Here is a 24235-nt window from a genome sequence, read left to right as displayed (position 1 = left end):
TTGCAGTGAGCCAAGATCGGCCACTGTACTCTAGCCTGGATGTGACACCCCCTTTCAAAAATAAAAATAAAAGAGGATGATTGTGTCTGTTCTGAACACGTGCACACTTTTTGATCTTATTCCCTAAACAATACAGCATGACAACTATTTGCACAGCATTTACATTGTGTCAAGCATTATAAATAATCTAGAAATAAATATATAAGGAGTACATGTGTAGATTATATGCAAATACTACAATATTTTCCATAAAGGACTTGAGCATATGTTGGTTTTGATAACCACAGGAGGTCCCAGAAGCAATCTCCCACAGATACAGAGGGACAACTGTATCAGTACTTCATTCCTTCTTATGGCTGAATAATATTCCATTGTATGAATACTACATTTTGTGTATCTGCTCATTTGTAGACATGGAGGCTGTTTCCACATTGGGGCTATAATGAATAATGCTGCTATGAATATCTGTAGAAATGTTTTTGTGTGAACATATATTTTCAGTTCTCTTGGGTATATACATATACTGAATATGGTGATAATTCTAAATTCAACTTTTTATGGTTTCAACTGTTTGGATATTACCATGTTACATTTGCACCACCGATGTGTGAAGATCCAATTTCTCTACATCCTCCACAACATTTGTTATTGTCCCTCTCTTTAATGATAGGCATCCTATTAGGTGTGAGGTGGAATGTCTTTATGATTTTCATTTGTAGTTTATTAATGACTAATAATGTTGAGCATCTTTTCATGTGCTCACCATGTTCAGTTATTGAGTGTATATCATCTTTGGATAAATGTCTAATCGAATCCTTGTTTCATTGTTTAATTGAATTTTTTATCTTTTTTCTTGATTTGTAAGAGTTCTGTATATGTGCTAGATATTACGTGCTTGTTGGATATGCAGTCCTCAAATATTTTCTCTCATCATGTGGGTTTTCTTTTAATTTTCTTTATACTGTCTTGAAACACAAAAGTTTTAAATCTTGGTGAAGTCCAATTTGTGTGTTTTTTCTGCTTTGTCTTTGGTTGCTTATACCTTAGATGTTACATCTAAGAAACCATTCCCTAATCCAAAGTCATAAAGAGTTACTGTGTGGTTTCTTCTAAGAATTTTATAGTTTTAGCTCTTAGATTTAGGTCTGTTTCCATTTTGAGTAAAGGTTTTTGCATGGTATGATGTAGGAGTTTATATTCATTCTTCTGCGTGTGGATATCCATTTATCTAAAGATCATTTGTTAAAAACTACTCTTTCTCCATTGAATTTTCTTGACACCTCATTGAATAGGCTTAGCATCCTTGTTAAAAATTATTCGACTATAGAACCAGGCTTGCATCTGTTGTCCCAGCTACCCAGGAGTCTGAGGCAGGAGTTTGAGTCCACCCTGGGAAACATATTAAGACACCATCTCATTTTTAAAAAGTAATTGACTGTAGATGTATGGGCTCATGTCTGGACTCTCAGTTCCATTCTACTAGTCTGTATGCCTGTCCTTATGTGAAAGACACAGTCTTGATTACCGTAGCTTTGTTGTAACTTTTGGAATCAGGAAGTTTGAGCCCTCTAACTTTATTTTTCTGTTTCAGGATTGTTTTCTCTATTCTGGGTCTCCTGCATTTCCATATGAATTTTATGATCGTTTTGCCTATTTTGCAAAAATGGCAGCTGGAATTTTTATAGGGATTGCATTGAATCTATAGGTTACTTTGGGTAGTATTGTCATCTTAACAATATTAAGTCATCATGAACACAAGATGTCTTTCCATTTATTTAGGTCTTTAATTTCTTTCCATGATGTCTCATAGTTTTCAGTTATACAAGTCTTACACTTTTTCTTAAATTTACACCTAAATATTTTACTCTTTTTCATGTTTTTTTCAATGGAACTGGGTTAATTTTATTTTTGGATTATTCATTGCTGTTATAGATATAAAACTGATTTTTGTATATTGATCTGGCCACTTTCCTGAACTGTTTTTTAGCCCTAATTTTTTGTGGCTTCTGCAAATAGAGGTAGTTTTACTTTTTCTTATATAATCTCAATGCCTTTTATTTCTTTTCTTGCCTAATTGTTGTGTTTACAACAACTAATACAGTGCTGAATAGAATCGGTGAGAGCATACATTGTTGCCTTTGTTTTTTATCTTTTATTTTTGTGGATACACAGTAGGTGTATATATTTATGGGTTACATGAGATACTTTGTTATAGGCATGCAATGCATAATGATCACATTAGGGTAAATAGGATATCCATCACCTCAAGCATTTATTCTTTATGTTACAAACAATATAATTATATTCTCTTGTTTATTTAAAAATATACAATTAAATTATTTTGATTATAGTTACCCCGTTAGGCTAGAAAATACTAGGTTTAATTCATCTATTTTTTGTACCCACTGCCCATCCCCACTTTTCCCCCACCCCTCCACTACTCTTCCCAGCCTCTAGTAACCATCCTTCTACTCTCTGTCTTCATGAGTTCCATCATTTTAATTTTTAACTCCCACAAATAGAACATGTAAAATTTATCTTTCTGTGCCTGGATTATTTCACTTAACATATGATCTCCAGTTTGATCCATGTCGTTGCAAATGACGGGATCTCATTTTTTTTAATGGCCAAATAGTACTACATTGTGTATATGTACCACATTTTCTTTATCTGTTCACCTGTTGATGGACACTTAGGCTGTTTCCATATCTTGGCTATTATAAACAGTGCTGCAACAAACATGGGAGTGGAGATAATCTCTGCAATATACTGATTTCCTTTCTTTGGGGTATACACCCAGCAGTGAGATTGCTGAATCATTTGGTAGCTCTAGTTTTAGTTTTTTATGAAACCTCCAAATTGCTCTCCATAGTGTTTGTACTAATTTACATCCCCACCAACGTGTACGAGGGTACCCTTTTCTCCATATCCTCACCAGCATTTGTTACTACCTGTCTTTTGGGTAAAAGCCATTTTATCAGGTTGAGATGATATCTCGTTGTAGTTTTGATTTGCATTTCTCTGATAATCAGAGATGTTGAGCACCTTTTCATATTACCATTTATACCTCTTCTTTTGAGAAAAGTCTATTTGAAGCTTTTGCCCATTTTTTAATGGGATTATTAGATTTTTTTCTAGAGAGTTGTTTGAGCTCCTTATATATTCTGGTTGTTACCCATCTTGTCAGATGGGTAGTTTGCAAATATTTTTTCCCCATTCTTTGCATTGTCTCTTCAGGTTGTTGATTGTTTCCTTTGCTGTGTAGAAGTTTTTTAACTTGATGTGATCCCATTTGTTTATTTTTGCTTTGGTTGCCTGTGCTTGTGGGAGACTACTCAAGAACTCCTTGCCCAGTTCCAGTGTCAGAATTTGCCCAATGTTTTCTTTTAGTAGTGTCATACTTTAGGTCTTAGACTTAAGTCTTTAATCCATTTTGATTTTTGTATGTGGCAAGAGATGGAGGTCTAGTTTCATTTTTCTGCATATGGATATCCAATTTTCCCCGCACCATTTGTTGAAGAGACTGTTCTTTCCGCAATGTGTGTTCTTGTTGCGTTTGTCAAAAATGAGATGTGTGGATTTATTTCTGGGTTCACTGTTCTGTTCCACTGGTCTGTGTGTTTGTTTTTATGCCAGTGCCATGCCATTTTCATTACCATAGGTCTGTAGTATGACTTGAAGTCAGGTAATATGATTCTTCCTGTTTTGTTCTTTTTGCTCAGGATATCTTTGACTATTCTGGGTGTGTGTGTGTGTGTATGTTTCCATGTAAATTTTAGGATTTTTTTTTTTCTATTTATGTAAAGAATGTTACTGGTATTTTGACTGGGATTGCATTAAATCTGTAGATCCCTTTGAGTAACCATGGACATTTTAACAATATTGATTTTTCCAGTCTGTGAACCTTGGAATATCTTTCTCTCTTTTTTTATCTTCTTCAATTTTTTGCATCACTGTTTTATAGTTTTCATTGTAGAGATCTTTTTTTTTTTTTTTTTTTTTTTGAGGCGGAGTTTCGCTCGTTACCCAGGCTGGAGTGCAATGGCGCGATCACAGCTCACCGCAACCTCCGCCTCCTGGGTTCAGGCAATTCTCCTGCCTCAGCCTCCTGAGTAGCTGGGATTACAGGCATGCGCCACCATGCCCAGCTAATTTTTTGTATTAGTAGAGACGGGGTTTCACCATGTTGACCAGGACGGTCTCGATCTCTTGACCTCGTGATCCACCCGCCTCGGCCTCCCAAAGTGCTGGGATTACAGGCTTGAGCCACCGCGCCCGGCCCATTGTAGAGATCTTTAACTTGGAATATCTTTCTCTCTTTTTTTATCTTCTTCAATTTCTTGCATCAGTGTTTTATAGTTTTCATTGTAGAGACCTTTAACTTCTTTGGTTAGTTCCTAGGTAATTAATTTTATCTGTAGTTATTATAAACAGAATTACTTTCTTAATATCTTTTTCAGATTGTTTGCTGTTGACATACAAAAATGCTACTGATTTTTGTATGTTGATTTTGCATCCTGAAACTTTACTGAATGTATCAGTTCTGATAGTTATTTGGTGGAGTCTTCAGATTTTTCTAGATATTGTTTATTTCCCATCTAGAAGGCTGTACAGTGCTGAAAGTGGAATGTTGATGTCTCCAGCTATTACTATATTTGGATATATCTCTTTCCTTTTCCTTTTTTTTTTGAGACAGAGTCTTGCTCTGTTGCCCAGGCCAAGTGCAATGGCGCGATCTCAGTTCACTGCAACCTCTGTCCCCGGGTTCAGGCGATTCTCCTGCCTCAGCCTCCTGAGCTGGGATTACAGGTGTTTGTTTTTATTTTTTGTTTTTGTTTTTGAGCAGGGTCTTGCTCTGTTGCTGGAGTGCAGGGGTGCTATCATGTCTCACTGCAGGCTCAACCTCTTGGGCTCCATCAGTCCTCCCACCTCAGCTTCCCAAAGTGCTGGGATTACAGGCATGAGCCAAGGCATCTGACCAAAACAGCTATTTTGAATTCCGTCTGAAAGGTCACATATCTCTGTTTCTGCAGGATTGATCCCTGGTGCCTTACTTAGTTTGTTGAAGTCATATTTTTTGCTGGATGGTCTTGATGCTTGTTGATGTTCGTTGGTGTCTGGCCATTAAAGAGTTAGATACTTACCATAGTCTTTGAAGTCTGGGCTTGTTTGTAGCAGTCCTTCTTGGGAACACTTTCCAAGTATTTGAATGGACTTGGATTTTGTGCTCTAAACTGTGTCTGCATTATGGAGCACCCCTAGCCCAGTAATGCTGTGGCTCTTGCAGCATCTTGTTCTCTTCCTTTACTTTCTCCCAAGCAAATGGGGTCTTTCTCTCTTTGCTGAGCCACCTGGGCTTGGGGATAGGATGACACAAATACCCCTGTGGCCACCACCACTGGGACTGCACTAGGTCAGACCTGAAGTTTGCACAGCACTGGATCTCACCCATGGCCTGCCATACCTGGCTGCTGCCTGTGTTTGCTCAAGGTCCTAGTGCTCTATAATCAGGTGGTGAAACCAACCAGACTTTTGTCCTTCCCTTTAGGGAAGTATGTTCCCCTAGGTCCTGGGTGGATCCTGAGATGCCATCCAAGAGATAGGGAGTGTATTCAAAAACCTTAGAAATCTACCTTTTGTTGTACTGCAGCTAAGCTGGCCCTGAAACCTTGAGACACTGCCCTTCTCACTCTTCCCTCCACTTTCTGCAGGCTGAGGAGTATTTCCCTGTGGCCATCACCAACCACAGGCCCACAGGGAGTATTGCTAGACTGTTGCTGATGTTCACTTAAGGCCCAGGGCTCTTCAATCAGCTTATGATGAATGCTGCCTGGCCTGGGACTCACCCTTCAGGGCAGTGGGGTTCCCTCTGGCCCAAGGCAGGTCTAGAAATGCATCTAAGAACCACAGCCTGGAAGTGGAGACCCTAAGAGCCCACTTGGTGCTGTATCCCACTTGACAGAGCTGGTACTTGAGGTGCAAGACAAAATCTCCTTTACTTTTTCCCTCTGCTTTTCTCAAGCAGAAGGACTCCTTCATCATAGTCACCATAGGTGGGTATGTGCTGGGTCTCAGAGTCTCATCCAAGGCACATGGGTACTACCTAGTATCACCACTGGTTATTTCGATCCCAAGGGTTCTTTAGTTAACAGGTGATGAATCCTGCCAGGACTGGGTTCTTCCCTTCAGGGCTCTAGGTTCCCTTCTGGCCCATGGCATGTCTAGAGATGTCATCCAGGAGTGCTAGGGCCTGGAATGGGGTCTCATGACTTTGACACAAGCCTGAGTTGGTATCCAAGATACAAAAGTCATATTTTCCCTTTCCTTTCCTCAAATGGAAGAGCGGGGTCCAAAAGGAGCCTCAAGTTGTATTGCCTGGGGTTGGGGGAGTAGTGGCAAAAGCACTCCCTTAGCTGTCCCAGCAAGAATCTCAGTAAGTCACATGCCTAGCAAGTCCACAGGCTGCAAGACCAGCTCAATCCTAGGACGTGTAGTCCTTGTGGCCTAGACAGCCTTTCAAGTTTATTTAGGGCTCCAAAGCACTTCAGTCCATGGGGGCAAGGCTTGCTGGTACTCAAGTTCCCACTGTTTTTTTTTTCTTGGATAAACACTCCCTAGATTGCTGTAAGCCTTTGGTTAATTTCTGTAGTTCTGAAAATATGATTTCTGCTCATTTATGCTCATTCTCTTGTATGGAGGAGAGAATTGTTGGAGGTCCTTACTCTGACATTTTTGCTGATAGCCCTTCACTAACTACTTGAGATAAATCTTAGAGTGATCCAGTTACTTTTCTGCTTATAAACCCTTGCCTATTAAATACTCCAAACTATATTACAAGCTTTTTTTAAAATAGGTGCAAATATTTTGTTGTTAATATTATCTAACATAATTTATATATTTATACTCTCTCTTTAAATTTCTTCAGTAGTGTGTACTATGTTCAGGCACAGTCAGGAATGAGAATCTTCATCCTGCAGTAATAATTTCTCTTCCCTTGACCAAAGTATTTCCAAATTTCATAAAACTATTATTTATGTTCAAAATATAACTCGTTATTTATTCATTTATTTATTCAACTACTTTATTTACTTTATTCAAGTAAACAGTAAATTCCATAATCTGAAATAATGATAAATGCTATGATGAAAAGTAAAACAGATTAAGAGGGATAGAGAGATCGGGTTGCTCTTTTAAATTGGGTTGACAAGAAAGACCTTTCTGAGGAGATGACACTGCAGCACAGACCCTAATAAAGGGTTCAAGAAGGCATGAACTATGCAAAGCTGGCTGAAGAGCTTTCCGATAGAGGAGATATCAAGTGCAGAGCCCTGAGACTAACTTACTATATTTTATATGTGCATGGTATTTTATGTATTTATATATTTTAGGTCATAAAATCTTTTAAACATTTTTCTAAAAAGCTGTTTTTAAAAAATTTTTTGAGGTTTTTAACTTTGGTTCAGTTTGGTAACTGCTATACCATTTTTTTTTTTTTTTTTTGAGATGGAATCTCGCTTTGTCGCCCAGGCTGGAGTGCAGTGGTATAATCTCAGCTCACTGCAAGCCCCGCCTCCCAGGTTCAAGCAATTCTCTTGCCTCAGCCTCCCGAGTATCTGGGACTACAGGCGTGCACCACCACGCCCGGCTAATTTCTGTATTTTTGGTAGAGATGGGGTTTCACTGTGTTAGCCAAGATGGTCTCGATCTCCTGACCTCATGATCTGCCCGCCTCGGCCTCCCAAAGTGCTGAGATTACAGGCATGAGCCACCGCGCCATACCTTTTTTTAATACCAGTAGCTATATGTTATTTTGCTTTCTTTTACTCTTTAAGTTAAATGCAGATTAATGTCCCTATAAATCTGATAATGATAAATATAGCATAAATATTTTATATTTACTTCAAATGCATTTTAATTTTTCTTCAAATTAATATTTACATAAATGTATGTAAACTATTTGAGTTATGTGAAGTTCCAGTTAGTTTTCTTTTGTGTATGTCTCAACAAATGTTTAGTGTTGATGCATGTCAGCTCACATTTTCTTTTCCTTTGTTTTGTGAGATTACTTTCTTCCCTTCCTCTCTTCCTTACCTCCATTACCTTCCTTTCCTCCCCTTCTCTTTTCCTCTCTCTGTATTCCTTCTCTCACCCTTCCTTCTTCCTTTTGTCCTTCCTTCCCATCTCTGATCTCATTCCCTCCCTCCTATGCCCTCCTCAGTATTCCCCTTCCCTTGCTTCTTTCCTTACCCTCTCTTTCCTTTTTAATATTTCCTTCCTTCCTTCTTTCCTTCCTTCCTTCCTATTTTCCTCTTCTCTCCTTACACACCGTTTTTTTTTTCTTTTTCAGAGTGGCTTAATGAACAGTCTAGTGATAGAAAGTGGTAAAAACAAGTTGTAGTAGATCCATATAATCCAGTATATCCAATATAATAGAATATTATGCAGTAATTACAAACTGTACTTTTTGTGCTTCTTCAGATCTACTTCATGCTCCTCGTATTCATCTTCATATTCTATCATTTGCTAAATCCTATGAAAATAATCTCTCACATTCATCCCTTCCTATCTTCTTTATCTTCACATCCTGTCTTTGCTAAATCCTAGAATTTTTCAAATTCATTCTTTTCATTTCTCCTACCATCCCCTAATTTCCCCTTAAACAGAACTGTTGAAATAGCTACCTGAATTGGTCTTGTACTATTCTTTTTTCTAGCCAATAGGCTACTGTCATATTTTAATCATTCTAAATCACAGTTCTCATCAGATTACTGCCTGCTCAAAACCTTTCTGTGATTTGTTGCACATTGCCTACCAACTTAAAATAATACCATAGTCTTCAGTACCTTGCAGGTTATGATCTAACCTGCTTCCTCAGTTCCCTTAAGTTCCGTAACTTCCAATGGAACTTGCCTATTTAGAGTTTCATAAACACATTCCTTGCTTTCTGCTTCCATGTCTTTTTTTCCACTATTTCCTTTACCCGGAATACTTAACTTCTTATTCTGCCCTTTAGAAACCTACCATCCCTCAAGGCCCAGTTCAGATGCCACCTTTCTATTTTCTCTATTATTATCTAAGTGTCTCTTCTCCCTCTTATCTACATTATAAATTCCTTAAGTTCAGAGACTGTTTCTTGGAATTCTCTGAATTTTTAACACAGTGCCTTGCTATCATAAATATTTGGTAGTTTTAATTGTGCAGCAAGCTCTTCCATTTATGAAAATTTCTGTTTTCTTGTCTCTAGTTAAAGAAGAGTGTAAGAGTCCTAAAGCTGAGTGTCGGTCCCAGAAAATGTCCAATAAGCAAGTAAGCTTCCTTAAAATCAAATTTCTAGTTACCAGCTTTTTAATGCAATTGGTTGCTCTGTAGCATCAGACTGAATTTCTCAACCTTATCAACCAAATGTATATGGTGTATGGCCAGAGAGTCACTGAAGTTCAGCTGACAATCACTTGGATGGGAGGTTGTATACCTAAAGTCCCTAGAAGCACCTGAAATCCTGATTCTGCCATTTAATAGTTGGATGGCCTTAGGCAATTCACTTTTTCTCTCATAGCCTCAATTTTCTCTTCTTTAAATGTAGATAAAAATGTTAATCACCTGGCTGGGCATGGTGGCTCATGCCTCTAATCCCAGCACTTTGGGAGGCGGAGGTAGGTGGATCACTTGAGGTCAGGAGTACAAGACTATCCTGGCCAACATGGTGAAACCCCATCTCTACTAAAAATAGAGAAAAAATCAGCCAGGCGTGGTGGCGCGTGCCTGTAGTCTCAGCTGCTTGGGAGGCTGAGGCAGGAGAATCACTTGAACCTGGGAGGCGAAGGTTGCAGTGAGCCGAGATCATGCCACTGCACTCCAACCTGGGCAACAGAGTGAGAATCTGTCTCAAAAAGAAAAAAAATGACAGTAGTAATAATCACTTGTAGTTGTTCTCAATATATATGGTCATATATATATAAATATATATATATACACACACACACACACACAGACAGACATATATATATTATATGGAAGTATATATTTATGTATACAATTGAAATATATGGAACAAAATAGCAAACTGAAAAGGCTAAATTCTGTGGAATTAGATTGGTGTGGGGGAAGCCGAGATTATTTATGTTTTACTTTATATAGTCTCTGCTGTTTACAAAGATTGTGTATATATTTTATAATCAAAGAATAACAGATTTTTTATCTAAAAAATTTGACAAGTATATGAGATGTGTACTTTATGCCTGTCATATTTTAATATACATTTTTTTAATTGATCTCTTATAGTAATATTAAATTTATAAAAGATGTCTTAGTTGAATATTTGGCACATAACAGGTTCTCAATAAATGGAACCCATTAATATTTAGATACCCAATGGTATAATTACTTGACTTTTAAGGCCCTCTTCTTTTGAAACTCTTAATTTCCCTTATTCTAGAAAAGGGATTGATAAACTTTTTGTGCAATAGACATCTTTGGGGAAGCCCATAAACTTTTGGCGAAGCCATTATTCTCAGAACAGTATTCTTAATGCTAAAATAAAATATGTACGATTTTAAAGAAAACCAGTTATACTGATACACAATTAGAATCACCACTGTTGTGGTTTTCTTAGTTGATTTGAGCTGTATAATAAAGATACCATAGACTAGGTACATTGAGCAATAAACATTTATTTCTCACATCTCTGAAGTCTGGGAAGTCCAAGATTAAGGCACTAGCAGAAAAATGTCTTTAAAGCTAAAAAGATTTAAAAGAAGGGCCGGGCGCAGTGGCTCACGCCTGTAATCCCAGCACTTTGGGAGGCCGAGGCGGGTGGATCACGAGGTCAAGAGATCGAGACCATCCTGGTCAACATGGTGAAACCCCGTCTCTACTAAAAATACAAAAAATTAGCTGGGCATGGTGGCGCGTGCCTGTAATCCCAGCTACTCAGGAGGCTGAGGCAGGAGAATTGCCTGAACCCAGGAGGCGGAGGTTGTGGTGAGCCGAGATCGCGCCATTGCACTCCGGCCTGGGTAACAAGAGCGAAACTCCGTCTCAAAAAAAAAAAAAAAGATTGAAAAGAAAACCAGTTATGTTGAAATACAGTTAGAATCTGGTAAAGTGCCTTTGTCTGGTGGGGGTTCCCTTTCTGGCTTGCAGATGATGCATCTTCTCATATTCTAACACAATGGAGAGAAAGAACTCTATTCTCTTCCTCTTCACGTAAGGACACTAATACTATCATAGGTGTTGCACCCTGAAGACCTCATCTAAACTTAATTACCTCCCAAAAGCCCCACCTCCTAATACGATCCCATTAGAAGTTAGGACTTTTAACAGGAATTTTGGGGGAATATAAACACACAGACCATATAAGTAGTTTGTTGCCTATATTCATAATTGTAGGAAATGCTAAATCTCATTTAGAGGTTAATGAAGATAAAGATGTAATTTTTACCCATCCAAGCTTATAGGCCCCCTTTTCTTATGACATAAAAGGCAAAATAGCACACAAAATGTTTGGCGGCAATTTATTTAGAACACTATTATGTAGTAACTACAAATATATTTACACAAAAAGCCTATTCTTACTTTTTTATAGACTTTTGAAGGGCCTGCCAAATGTAGTATTAAGCTATTGAAGAGAAATGAAAGTCCAGAAGTCTCAGAAACCCAAAAGGTTGTGACTGGTTATCCAAATGCTATTGATAAGGTAAAAGACTATTTATTCAGATTCTCTTCCCAAACTTTAACACCTGGGAAGATGATTGAGTAAAAATGGAATGACCATTTTTGTACATAAAACTCAGCTTTTGTGTGTTCTTGTATTATACTTTCATCTTCATGCCCAAAATATTTATTCTTTTAGCCTAACTCTGGAATTGAGAACTTTTTAGCATCTTTGAATATCTCCAAAGAAAATGAAGTACAGTTATCTCATCATGGGGGACCTCCAAGTGAAGAGCATTTGTCACCACAGTCATTTGCTATGGTTCGTATTTTGTAGGAACTTTCTTACTATGGTAATTTCTTGACTATTGACCATGCAAATATCTCCCATACAAGTGTTCAAACACTTTTCCCTCATGGAGGCTGGTATATTACATCATTATTGTTATCTTGTGAGGAAAACCAGGCTGCCCTGGGCAATTTAGCCATACTTTTTCTCTTTAGACCATAGTTCCCCCACTTTTCAAACATTGCTACTAGGCAACTAGGATAAAAGTTAAGCAGAAGTATTGTTTCTATATCAGAAATGTGGCTGGGTTTTTTTTTTTTTTTTTTTTTCAGTTTCTATCTGAATGTAGTTAGTGTCTTCATTTTTAACAATGGAATTCTTACCAAGAAAGATTAATAAGTTCTATAGATCTAATGTTGACTTTCTTCTCTTCACCCTCACTATCTCCATGTGAATCATTTTCAAAAAGAAGGGAACACGGATGCTTAAAGAAATTCTAAAAATTGATGGCTCTAACACTGTGGACCATAAGAATGAAATGAAACAGATTGGTCATGAAATCCCTGTTTCCTCTAATAGAAGAAATGAATATGGATTACTCTCTCAGCCTAAACAAAATAAGAAGTTAGGTAAGTAAACTAAGTACTGTTACTAATAATATCATTTTAAAAATTCAATTTATTTGGTTCTTTTTATCGTGTGCTTTTAAAGATAAACAAACTACTTTTTTTTTTTTTTTTTTTTTTTTAATTTTAGAGATGATGTCTCACCATGTTGGCCAGGCTGGTCTGAAACTTCTGGCCTCAAGCGATCCTCTCATTTCAGCTTCCCGAAATGCTGGGATTACAGGCATATGCCACCACACCTGGACTAAAGCTCTAAAGCTACTTTTTTTCTCAAAACTGTAATTTTTATACTTGTTTCAATTATATAGTCATATAACTGGCCAGATGTGGCTCATGCCTGTAATCCCAGAACTTTGGGAAGCTGAGGCAGTTTCTGCCTCTATAAAAAATACAAAAGTTAGCTGTGCATGGTGGCATGCGCCTGTAATCCCAGCTACTGGGAAGGCTGAGGTGGGAGGATTGCCTGAGCCCAGGAAGCAGAGGTTGCAGTGAGCAAAGATCACACCACTGCACTCCAACCTGAGCAACAGAGACGGACCCTGTCTCAAACCAACAACAACAATAATAATATAACTATGTAACCAATAGATTTATAGTCACTAAATATCTTTCTTGTGGTTACTTAATTGTAGTGTTACAGATATTCATTCTGTAGACATCCTAACCTTAAAAAATTTGCACATCCTAGCTTTTTTTCTCAGTAATTTAAAAATGATCATGTATCTGCCTAATAACGCTGCTGGAAAAAAAAATGATCATGTAACTTACATACATTATTTAACTTTTCTGAAATCTTGTTTCTTATATATAAAATGAGAATAATACATTGCAAATGACTTGTGATAATTATATAACATGTATAAATATAAAGGAATTAGCACTATTTCCAAAACATTGTAGGTGCCAGTAATTGATATTAATATTATGTTAAAATAACTTGACCATTGTAAAAACAGAAAAATCTACAAAATCAATTAAAAATCGTTAATGGAGTTAGATGTAGGAAAGTGGGTCATAATCTTAAGTCTGTAAAGCTTATAACATAACATCTGGTACATAACTGGATTTCAGTAAATATCCACTATATTTGTTCCTACCCTGAATGTCCTCTATACTTCAGCATTTTGTCTGTGTAATGATCTGCTAAAGGCAACCAGGAAGAATGACTGATACAAAAGTGGGTATGGGCAGAAGTTTCTCAGAGAAGTAAAAAACATTTTTGAAATAATCAGTTCTAAATGTATCAAGGATCAAAATCTGGAATTGGCTGGGTGCAGTGGCTCACGTCTGTAATCCTAGCACTTTGGGAGGCCAAGGCAGATGAATCACCTGAGGTCAGGAGTTTGAGACCAGCCTGTCCGATATAGTGAAAACCCATCTCTACTAAAAATACAAAAATGTAGCTGGGCGTGGTAGCAGGTACCTGTAATCCCAGCTACTTGGGAGGCTGAATCAGAAGAATCACTTGAACCCAAGAGGTAGAGATTGCAGTGAGCCAAGATCATGCCATCACACTCCAGCCTGAGCAACAAGAGTGAAACTCTGTCTTAAAAAAATAATAATAATAATTTAAAAACCTGGAATAAAAGCAGAACCTAGCCCCATTTTTATTCCAGTGAATAGTGGAATAATTAATTAAAAATTCCAAAATGTGTTAGGAAACTGATTATTTATTATAGTGACAGACATGTTCCTGAAATAGAACCAAATAAATTTTAAGACAAAATTAGATAAAGATGGTCCCATTGTCAAAAACAAGTAAGTTTTACTTTATTTCAGTATAGTAAAAAAAAAAAAAAAAAAAAAAAAACTTCATAGACCTTAGAGTCTTAGAGTCACTAGCTCAGAATCCAGCCCCTGTTATAGAACTAACTGGCTCTGGGACTTTGAGTAAGCCAGTTAACTGCTTTTTTAATCTATATTAGTAAAAAGACTGCTTTTTAAATCTATATTAGTAAAAAGTTTGGATTAATTCTTCAATGAGGTATGCTCTTGTTCTGTTAGTGAGTTTAATCATAAGGAAAGTGAACACTCAATTTTAAAATTATCTTTCATATAAAAACAAGACTATTTCAAAAAAACTTTTAAGAAATATGATTTCAGAGCAACAAAAATATTCATCCATGTGTCTCAGAATGTAAAGTGGAATTGCAAAAATTTGAGATTGAAGCCAAAACTTCAAAACTTAAGGATTAATTGTACTTCAGCTCAAGAAAGCCATTTGTTTATTCATTCTTTTGTTGTTTTATTTTTCTCTTCTTCTGCAAAACAAGAAAGCCATTTGTTTGTTCAAATTTTACTTGTAACAGTACCATGTAGTCATTAGCCGCTCAAGGTTTTAATTTTTGACAGTTAGGTACTTACCGTATTTCTAAATCTTTATCTTAATAATTTATTATTAATCAGTTATACTCATCCAAAAATCTTTACTGAAGTCGCAATAATTTTAGGAACTACTAAATAGTTCTTTATATGTGCTTCATGGAAGACTCATCCTTTTAATGCAGTTGGCTCTATAGCAGCTAACTGAATTTCTCAACCTTTTCAACCAAATTTATAAGGTGTGTGGCCAGCGGGTCACTGAAGGTAAGCTGACAGTCACTTGAATGGGAGGTTGTACTGCTAGAGTCCAGGATTGGAACTAGAGGCACCTGAAATCCTGATTCTGTTATTACACTTTTTAGCAGTTTCCTGCCTGCTCTTCTATAAAACCCTACAATAAGTGCATAATTTGAGATAGTATTTTATTAATACAGATAGACTCTTTTCTCTTTTTTTGGTAGCATCTTATGTGAACAAGCCTCACAGTGCTAATGAGTACCATAATGTTCAGTCAATGGACAATGTGTGTTGGCCTGCCCCCAGCCAGATGCCTCCTGTATCTACACCAGTAACTGAACTTTCTCGAATTTGTTCCCTTATTGGAATGCCACAACCTGATTTCTCCTTTCTTAGGACGCCACAGGTATAGTATGCTACGGTTCCATTTATATAAATTCTTTAACATTAAGCTTTAATAAATTGGCTGAAAATCTTTAAGAAAAAATATAATGGGGCTTATTTTTCTTAATTTAATGAGCAGTATAGATTTATGCTTCTTACTCTAGCTCTAATATTTATATGTAACCGAAACCCTAAGAGAGGCTAACAGGGAGGAACTGGGCAGCGGGTATCCTGCCAAGATTCTTCAGACTAATAGAGCCAGAGATCTTGGTCTACAGTAGCAGTTTTCAAACTTTTTGGTGTCGAAAACTCCACACTTTTTTTGGAGGACCCCAAAGAACTTTTGTTTACTTATATCCATATTTACTGTGTTCGAAATTAAAACAAAAAAAATTGGCCAGGTGTAGTGTGGGTCATGCCTGTAATCTTAGCACTTTGGGAGGCCAAGGCCGGAGGATAGCCTGAGGCTAGAAGTTCAAGACCAGCCTGGCAACTTAGCAAGACCTCATCTCTACAAATAAAAATAAAATAGGCTGGGCGCGGTGGTTCACGCCTGTAATCCCAGCACTTTGGGAGGCCGAGGCGGGTGGATCACGAGGTCAAGAGATCGAGACCATCCTGGTCAACATGGTGAAACCCCGTCTCTACTAAAAATACAAAAAATTAGCTGGGCATGGTGGCGCATGCCTGTAGTCCCAGCTACTCAGGAGGCTGAGGCAGGAGAATTGCCTGAACTCAGGAGGCGGAGGTTGTGGTGAGCCGAGATCACGCCATTGCACTCCAGCCTGGGTAACGAGCGAAACTCCCTCTCAAAAAAATAAAATAAAATAAAATTTGCCACGTGTGGTGTTGTGAGCTTGTAGTCCCAGCTGTTCATGAGGCTGAGACAGGAGGATGGCTTGAGCCCAGGAGGTCAAGACTTCAGTGAGCCATGTTTATGCCATTGCACTCCAGCCTGGATAACAGAGCAAGACCTTATCTCTGAAACATACATACATATATATATGTGTGTATGTGTATGTGTGTGTGTATTAAAAATAAACCTATATGTTTATTAATCCATTGTTTATTAAAAGTAACTTTCACCTAATAGCTATCTATAGAACATTTCATCCAATAGCTGTAGAGTACACATTCTTTTCCTCAACAAATGGAACATTCTCAAGGATAGACCTAATGTTAGGCCACAAAATAAGTCTCACAAAATTCAAAAAATTAAAAGTAAATCAAGTATCTTTTCTGACCATATGGAATAAAACTAGAAATCAGTAACAAGAGGAACTTTGGAAACTATACAAATGAATGGAATTTAAACATTATGTTTCTGAATGGCTATTGGGTAAATGAAAAAATTAAGAGGAAATTTTAAATCTTCTTGAAACAAATGAAAATGGAGCACGACATACAAAAACCTGTGGGATACAGCAAAAGTAGTACTAGGAGGGAAGATTATAGCAATAAATCCCTACATCAAAAAAGTACAAAAACTTCAAAGAAATAACAGATGATTAAATAAAGAAAATGTGGTGTATATATACATAATGGAATATTGTTCAGCCATTTAAAAAGAATGAAATCATGTCTTTTGCAGCATCATGGATGGAACTGAGGCCATTATCTTAAGCAAAACAACTCAGAAACAGATACCACGTGTTCTAATTTATAAGCGGGAGATAAATAATGTGTACATATGGACATAGAGTGTGAAATAATAGACATTAGAGACTTGGAAGAATGGGGGATGGGCGGAATAGATGGTGAAAAAATACCTAATTGGGTACAATGTATATAACTCAAGTGAGGAATATAAGAAAAGCCCAGACTTCACCACTTTGGAATAAATCCATGTAACAAAATTGCACTTGTACCCCTTAAACTGATACAAATTTTTAAAATAAATAAATAATAACTAGAAAAGCAAGAGGAAACCAAACCCAAAATTATTAGAAGAAAAGAAATGATAAAGATTGGAGCAGAAATTAATGAATTGATACTAAAAATAATACAAAAGATGAATGAAAGCAAAAGTTGTTTTTTTGAAAAGATAAAATCAACGAACCTTTGGCCAAACTGTAAAAGAGAGAATACCCATATAAATAAAATCAGAGTTGAAAAGGAGTCATCACATCTGATACCACAGAAATTCAAAATATTTTTAGAGGCTATTATAAGCAACTATATGCAGTAAATTGGAAAACTTAGAAGAAATGGATGAATTCCAAGACACATAAAACATACCAAGATTGAACCATGAAGAAATCTAAAACCTGAATAGAACATTAACAAGATGAAAGCAGTAATAAAAAGTCTCCCATCAAAGTAGACCAGGACCTGATATTTTCACTACTGAATTCTGCCAAACACTGAGAACGGCTAATAACAGTTCTACTCAGACTGTTCCAAAAACTTGAGGAAGAGAAAATACTTCCAAACTTGCCAGTATTACCCTGATACCAAAACCAAAGAAAGATACCACAAAAATAAGAACTACAGGCCAATATCTCTGATGAACGTAGATGTAAAAATCCTCAACACAATACTTGTGAATTGAATTAAAAAGATACTTCATTATGATCAAGTGGGATTCATCCTAGGTATGCAAGGATGTTTTAATATATGCAGTCAATACATATGACACAGAACATCAACAAAATGAAGGACAAAACCATATGATCATTTCAGTACTTACTGGAAAAGTATATGAGGTATTTAGAATACTCAGAATCACTGAAATAGACAACAGAATAGTGGTTGCCATAGACTGGGAGAAAGGGAAAATGGATAGTTATTGTTTAATGAGTATAGAGTTTCAGTTTTACAAGATGAAAGGGGTTATGAGTGGTGCATGATGGCGTGCACCTGTAGTCCCAGCTAGGAAGGTGGAAGGATTACTTGAACCCAGGAGTTCATGTCCAGCCTGGGCAACATAGCAAGACCCCCATCTCTAAAATAAACAAACAATGAAAAGAGTTATAGAGATGGATGGTGATGATGGATGTATAACAATATGAATGTATTTAATACTACTGAACTTACACTTAAAAATGGTTAAGATGGTAAATTTTATGGTTTTGCCACAATTACAAATATTTGGGGAACAAAAATGGAATGCAGGATTAAACTAGTAATGTTACATAAAAATTGCTGCCTTTTGAAAAAATCGAATTTTTTTTTTTTTGAGACAGAGTCTTGCTCTGTCACCAGGCACCAGGCTGGAGTGCAGTGGTGGGATCTCGGGTCACTTCAACCTCCACCTCCTGGGTTCTAGCAATTCTCCTGCCTCAGCCTCCCAAGTAGCTGGGACTACAGACACGCACCACCACCCCCAGCTAATTTTTATATTTTAGTAGAGACGGGGTTTCACTATGTTGGCCAGTCTGGTCTCGATCTCTTGACCTCATGATCCCCCTGCCTCGGCCTCCCAAAGTGTTGGGATTACAGGCGTGAGCCACCGTGCCCAGCCTAAAAATTGAATTTTTAAAAAACTATTTTTAAGACAGATCACAAATTAAACTAAAGTCACACCTTAAGGAACTAGAAAAATAAATCAGCCCAAAGCTAGCAGAAGAAAAGAAATAACAATGATCAGATCAGAACTAAACAAAATTGAAACAAAAAAATAAAAAGGATCAATGAAACAAAAAGTTTGTTTTTTGAAAAGATAAAGCAGGCTGGGCACAGTGGCTCACACCTATAATTCTAGCACTTTGGGAGGCCGAGGTGGGTGGATTCCCTGAGCTCAAGAGTTCAAGACCAGCCTGGGCAACTCGGTGAAACACTGTCTCTACTAAAATAAAAAACATTAGCTAGGCGCGGCAGTGTGTGTCTATAATTCCAGCTACTATGCTCAGACAGGACAATCTCGAACCTGGGAGGTGGAGGTTGCAGTGAGCTGAGATCGTGCCATTGCACTCCAGCCTGGGCAACAGGGCAAGACTCTCTCAAACAGAAAAAGAAAAGATAAAACAAATTGAGATACCACTACTAGATTAACCAAGAAAAAAAGATTCAAATAAGCACAATCAGAAATGAAAAAGGAGACATTACAACTATACCATAGAAATCTAGATCATTAGAAACTACTTTCTAAACTGCAAACTAGAAAGCCTACAGAAAATGGTTAAATTCCTGGGGAAAAAAATGCAGTCTCTCAAGATTGAACCAGGAAGAAATAGACATCCTGAACAGACCAATAACAAGTACTGAGACTGAATCAGTAATAAAAAAAGATTTCCGAACCAAAAAGAAATCCCAGGACCAGATGGATTCACAACCAAATACTACCACACATACAAAGAACTGGTACCAATTCTACTGAAACTGTTCGCAAAAGTGGAAGAGGAAAGCCTCAAGTCTGCAAAGCCAGTATTACCCTGATACCAAAGTAGTCAAGAACACAACAAATGAAAACTGCAGGCCAATATTGCTTAAGAATGTAAATGCAAAAATTCTCATCAGAATTCTAGCAAACCAAATCCAACAGTACAAAAAGATAATACGCTGTCATCAAGTGAACTTTATTCAAGAGATGCAAGGATGGTTCAACATATGTGAATCAGTAAATGTGATTCACCATGTAAACAGAATTAAAAGCAAAAACCTTATGATCATCTCAATAGATGCAGAAAAAGGATTTGATAAAATTTAGCATCCCTTCATGTTTACCCCCAATAAACTAGATATAAAAGGAACATGCCTCAAAGTAATAATAGCTGTATATGACAGATCCACAGCCAACAGCATACTGAATGGGGAAAAATTGAAAGCATTCCTCCTAACAACTGGAACAAGACAAAGATCCCCACTTTTGAGACAGTGGGACGTCCAGATTCTGAGCGGGAACCTTCGTCGCACTAGCAATGAAAAAGAGAATTAAATATGGGTGATGTTGAGAAAGGCAAGAAGATTTTTGTTCAGAAGTGTGCCCAGTGCCACACCGGGGAAAAGGGAGGCAGGCACAAGACTGAGCCTAATCTCCAGGTCTCTTCAGGCAGAAGACAGGTCAGTCCGTTGGATTCTCTTACACAGATGCCAATAAGAACAAAGGCATTACCTGGGGAGAGGATACCCTGATGGAGTATTTGTAGAATCCCAAGAAGTACATCCCTGGAACAAAAGTGATCTTTGCTGGCATTAAGCAGAAGGCAGAGGCTGGGCACGGTGGCTCACGCCTGTAATCCCAGCATTTTGGGAGGCCAAGGTAGGCAGATCACGAAGTCAGGAGTTCGAGACCAGCCTGACCAACATGGTAAAACCCTGTCTTTACTAAAAATACAAAAATTAGCTGGGCATGATGATGCACACCTGTAATCCCAGCTACCCAGAAGGCTGAGGCAGGAGAATCGCTTGAACCCGAGAGGCGGAGGTTGTAGTGAGCTGAGATCACACAACTGTACTCCAGCCTAGGTGACAGACTCCATCTTTAAAAAAAAAAAAAAAAAAAAAAAAAGGCAGACTTGATAGCTTATCTCAAAAAAGCTACTAATGAGTAATAATTGGCCACTGCCTTATTTATTATAAAACAGAAATGTCTTGTGACTTTTTTATGTGTACCATAATGTCATAGATCTCATACACCAGAATTCAGTTTATGAATGACTGACAGAATATTTTGTTGGGTAATGTTCAACTTTTCAAAGTTGGAGAGTGCCTCTTAAAACTTACTGGAGATTGGTTTTATATTTAGATTTCTATAACTGGTTATGTGAATATATTTAAATACTGGGGAAATTCCTTCACTGTCTGAGAACCAAGCAAGATTCATTGTGTTTTATATTTATTTGCCTCTTAAAGGCAAGGGGTGAAGATCAGGTAGCAATGTCTACTCTCTTTCTTTAGCCTTAACTATGCCAATCTAATTAGAATTCCCTGTATCTAAAATGGTTTCTTTTACTTATTGAAAGGCATTTTAGTATGGTTTATATGTAATATCAAATAAATAATAACACATCACTTATATAGATGATCTGTAAGGTCACATGCTTTTAAAATAGTAGCAAGTTAAACTTCACTCTTGAATTCTTTATAATCTAAGTCAAACTAAGTTATAATTTAGGATTGTCTTTAAACAGCCATTCAGAAACATAAAACTGTAGAACTGCTGCGTATTTGTGATTGGAAATAGTGCTTTTGCCAACTTAAAAGGATTAAAATAGAGGAGATATACACAAATTTTTTAATTATGTGTGATCAGAAGACTTAAGATAATTAATAAAACCACAGATTAAAAAAAAAAAGATGCCCATTTTTACCACTCGTATTTAACATAGTACTGGAAATCCTAGGTAGAACAAGCAGGCAAGAGAAAGACATAAAAGGCATCCAAATTGGAAAAGAGGAAGTCAAATACCTCCGTTTGCTGATGATATGATCTTATACCTAGAAAACCCTAAAGACTGCTCCAAAAGACTCCTAGATTTAATAAATGACTTCAGGAAAATTTCAGCATACAAAATCAGTGTACAAAAATCAGTAGCATTTTTCTATGCCAGTAACAAGTCAAAAACCAAATCAAGAATACAATCCCATTTGCAATAGCTACCAAAAAAAAAAATACCTAGGAGTACATTTAACCAAGGAAGTAAAAGATCTCTACAAAGGTACTACATAACACTGATGAAAGAAATAATAGACACAAATGGAAAAACATCCCATGCTCATGGGTAGAAAGAATCAAGATCATTTAAATGACCATACTGCCCAAAATAATTTACAGATTCAGTGTAATCCCTATTAAATTATCAACATCATTGTTCACAGAATTAGAATAAACATTCCTAAAATTTATATGCAACCACAAAAGAGCCTGAATAGCCAAAGCAATCCCAAGCAAAAAGAATAAAGCTGGAGGCCATCAACATTACCTTACTTCAAATTACAAGGCTCTAGTAACCAAAAAAGCATGGTACCGGTATAAAAACAGACAAACAGATACATAGACTAACAGAACAGAATAGAGAATCCAGAAATAACATCACATACCTGCAACCAACTGATCTTCAACAAAGTCGACAAAAAATACACTTGGGAAAGAACACCCTATTCCATAAATGGTGCTGGGAAAAGTGGATTGGCCATATGCCCGAGAATAAAACTGGACCCATATCTCTCACCACATAAAAAAATTAACTCAAGATGGATTAAAGTCTTAAATGTAAAACCTGAAACAATAAAAATCCTAGAAGAAAACCTAGGAGAAACTCTCTGGACATCAGCCTAGACAAAGATTTATGACTAAGATCTCAAAAGCAAATGCAACAAAAACAAAAATAGACAAGTAGGACTTAATTAAACTAAAAAGCTTCTGCACAGCAAAAGAAATAATCAACAGACAGTCCACAATATTTGCAAACTATGGATCTGACAAAGGACTAATAATATCCAGAATCTACAAGAGACTCAACAAGTAAAAAGCAAATGACTGCATTAAAAATAGGCAAAGGTTGTAAGTGAACATTTCTCAAAAGAGGACATCTCAAGGGGTTGCCAACAAATGTGAAAAAATTGTTCAACATTACCAGAGAAGTGCAGATTTTAGGGCCACAATGAGATACCATCTCACACTGGACAGACGGGCTATTATTAAAAAATCAAAAAACAAATTTTGGCAAGGATGTGACAAAAAGGGAGTGTTTATACACTGTTGGTTGGAATGTAAATTAGTACAACCTGTATGTAAACAGTCTGATGATTTCTCAAAGAGCTAAAAATGGAACTGTGATTTAATCCAGCAATCTCACTTCTGAGTATCTACCCCAGGAAAAGAAATCATTACATAAAAAGTATGCCTGGACTTGTATGTTTATCACAGCACTATTCAGAGTAGCAAAGATATGGAATCAACCTAAATGTCCATCAATGGATGATTGGATAAAGAAATTGTGGGGTGTGTATGTGTGTGTATACATATACTATGTAATACTATTCAACCATCAAAAGAATGAAGTCGTGTATCTTGCAGCAACATGAATGGAAGTGAAGACGATTATCCTAAATGAAATAAGAAACAGAGAGTCAGATACCACATGTTCTCATTTATAAATGGGAGCTAAACATGGACATACAGAGTGGGATGAAAGACATTAGAGATTCCAAAAGATGGGATGGTGAGAGGGATATGAGGGATGAGAAATGACCTGTTGGGAGGCCGGGCGCGGTGGCTCACTCCTGTAATCCCAGCACTTTGGGAGGCTGAGGCAGGCGGATCACAAGGTCAAGAGATCGAGACCATCCTGGCCAACATTGCGAAACCCCGTCTGTACTTAAAAAAATACAAAAATTAGCTGGGTATGGTGGCGCGTGCCTGTAGTCCCAGCTACTTGGGAGGCTGAGGCAGGAGCATTGCTTGAACCCGGGAGGCGGAGGTTGCAGTGAGCCGAGATTGCGCCACTGCACTCCAGCCTGGCGCCTGGTGACAAAGCAAGACTCTGTCTCAAAAAAAAGAAAAAAAAAAAAAAGAAAGAGAAATGACCTGTTGGGTACAATGTATACTATTGGCGATGGGTACACTAAAGTCCACATTTCACCAGTATGTAGTATATCCATGTAACTACATTTGTACCCCCTAAATCTATTGAAAAACAAAAATTAAGGTAAACCAAAACAAAGCAAGCTTTTTTATAAAACAAAAAGAGTATAATATAGTTATAATTTAAATATGAGTAGAAAACAGATCAGAATTTCTGAATCTTTTATATTTTGGCAATTAATGCATATTACCAAAATA

At 37.1% G+C, this 24235-nt stretch overlaps 1 protein-coding gene across 9 annotated transcripts in view; it reads left to right on the top strand.

Moving 5' to 3' along the window:
- XRN1 (5'-3' exoribonuclease 1) overlaps positions 1-24235 on the top strand; it is a 137867-nt gene that overhangs the window by 93472 nt on the left and 20160 nt on the right. For 5 of the 9 annotated variants that reach the window (XM_064378771.1, XM_064378767.1, XM_064378766.1 and 2 more), the window contains exons 34-38: positions 9245-9306; positions 11585-11695; positions 11852-11974; positions 12411-12570; positions 15351-15532. In XM_064378771.1, coding sequence (XP_064234841.1) covers positions 9245-9306; positions 11585-11695; positions 11852-11974; positions 12411-12570; positions 15351-15532 — 638 coding nt within the window. The remainder of the gene's footprint in view (positions 1-9244; positions 9307-11584; positions 11696-11851; positions 11975-12410; positions 12571-15350; positions 15533-24235) is intronic. The other 4 variants (XM_021669569.2, XM_064378770.1, XM_064378765.1 and 1 more) reach the window with 3 other exon arrangements.

Source organism: Aotus nancymaae, unplaced genomic scaffold (genome assembly GCF_030222135.1).
Source record: "Aotus nancymaae isolate 86718 unplaced genomic scaffold, 86718_ANA_hifiasm-v0.15.2.pri h1tg000019l, whole genome shotgun sequence".
In the NCBI taxonomy this organism is placed as follows: Eukaryota; Metazoa; Chordata; class Mammalia; order Primates; family Aotidae; genus Aotus; species Aotus nancymaae.
Note: the sequence above shows the minus strand (reverse complement) of the source record. Positions and strands in the feature narration are given on the sequence as shown.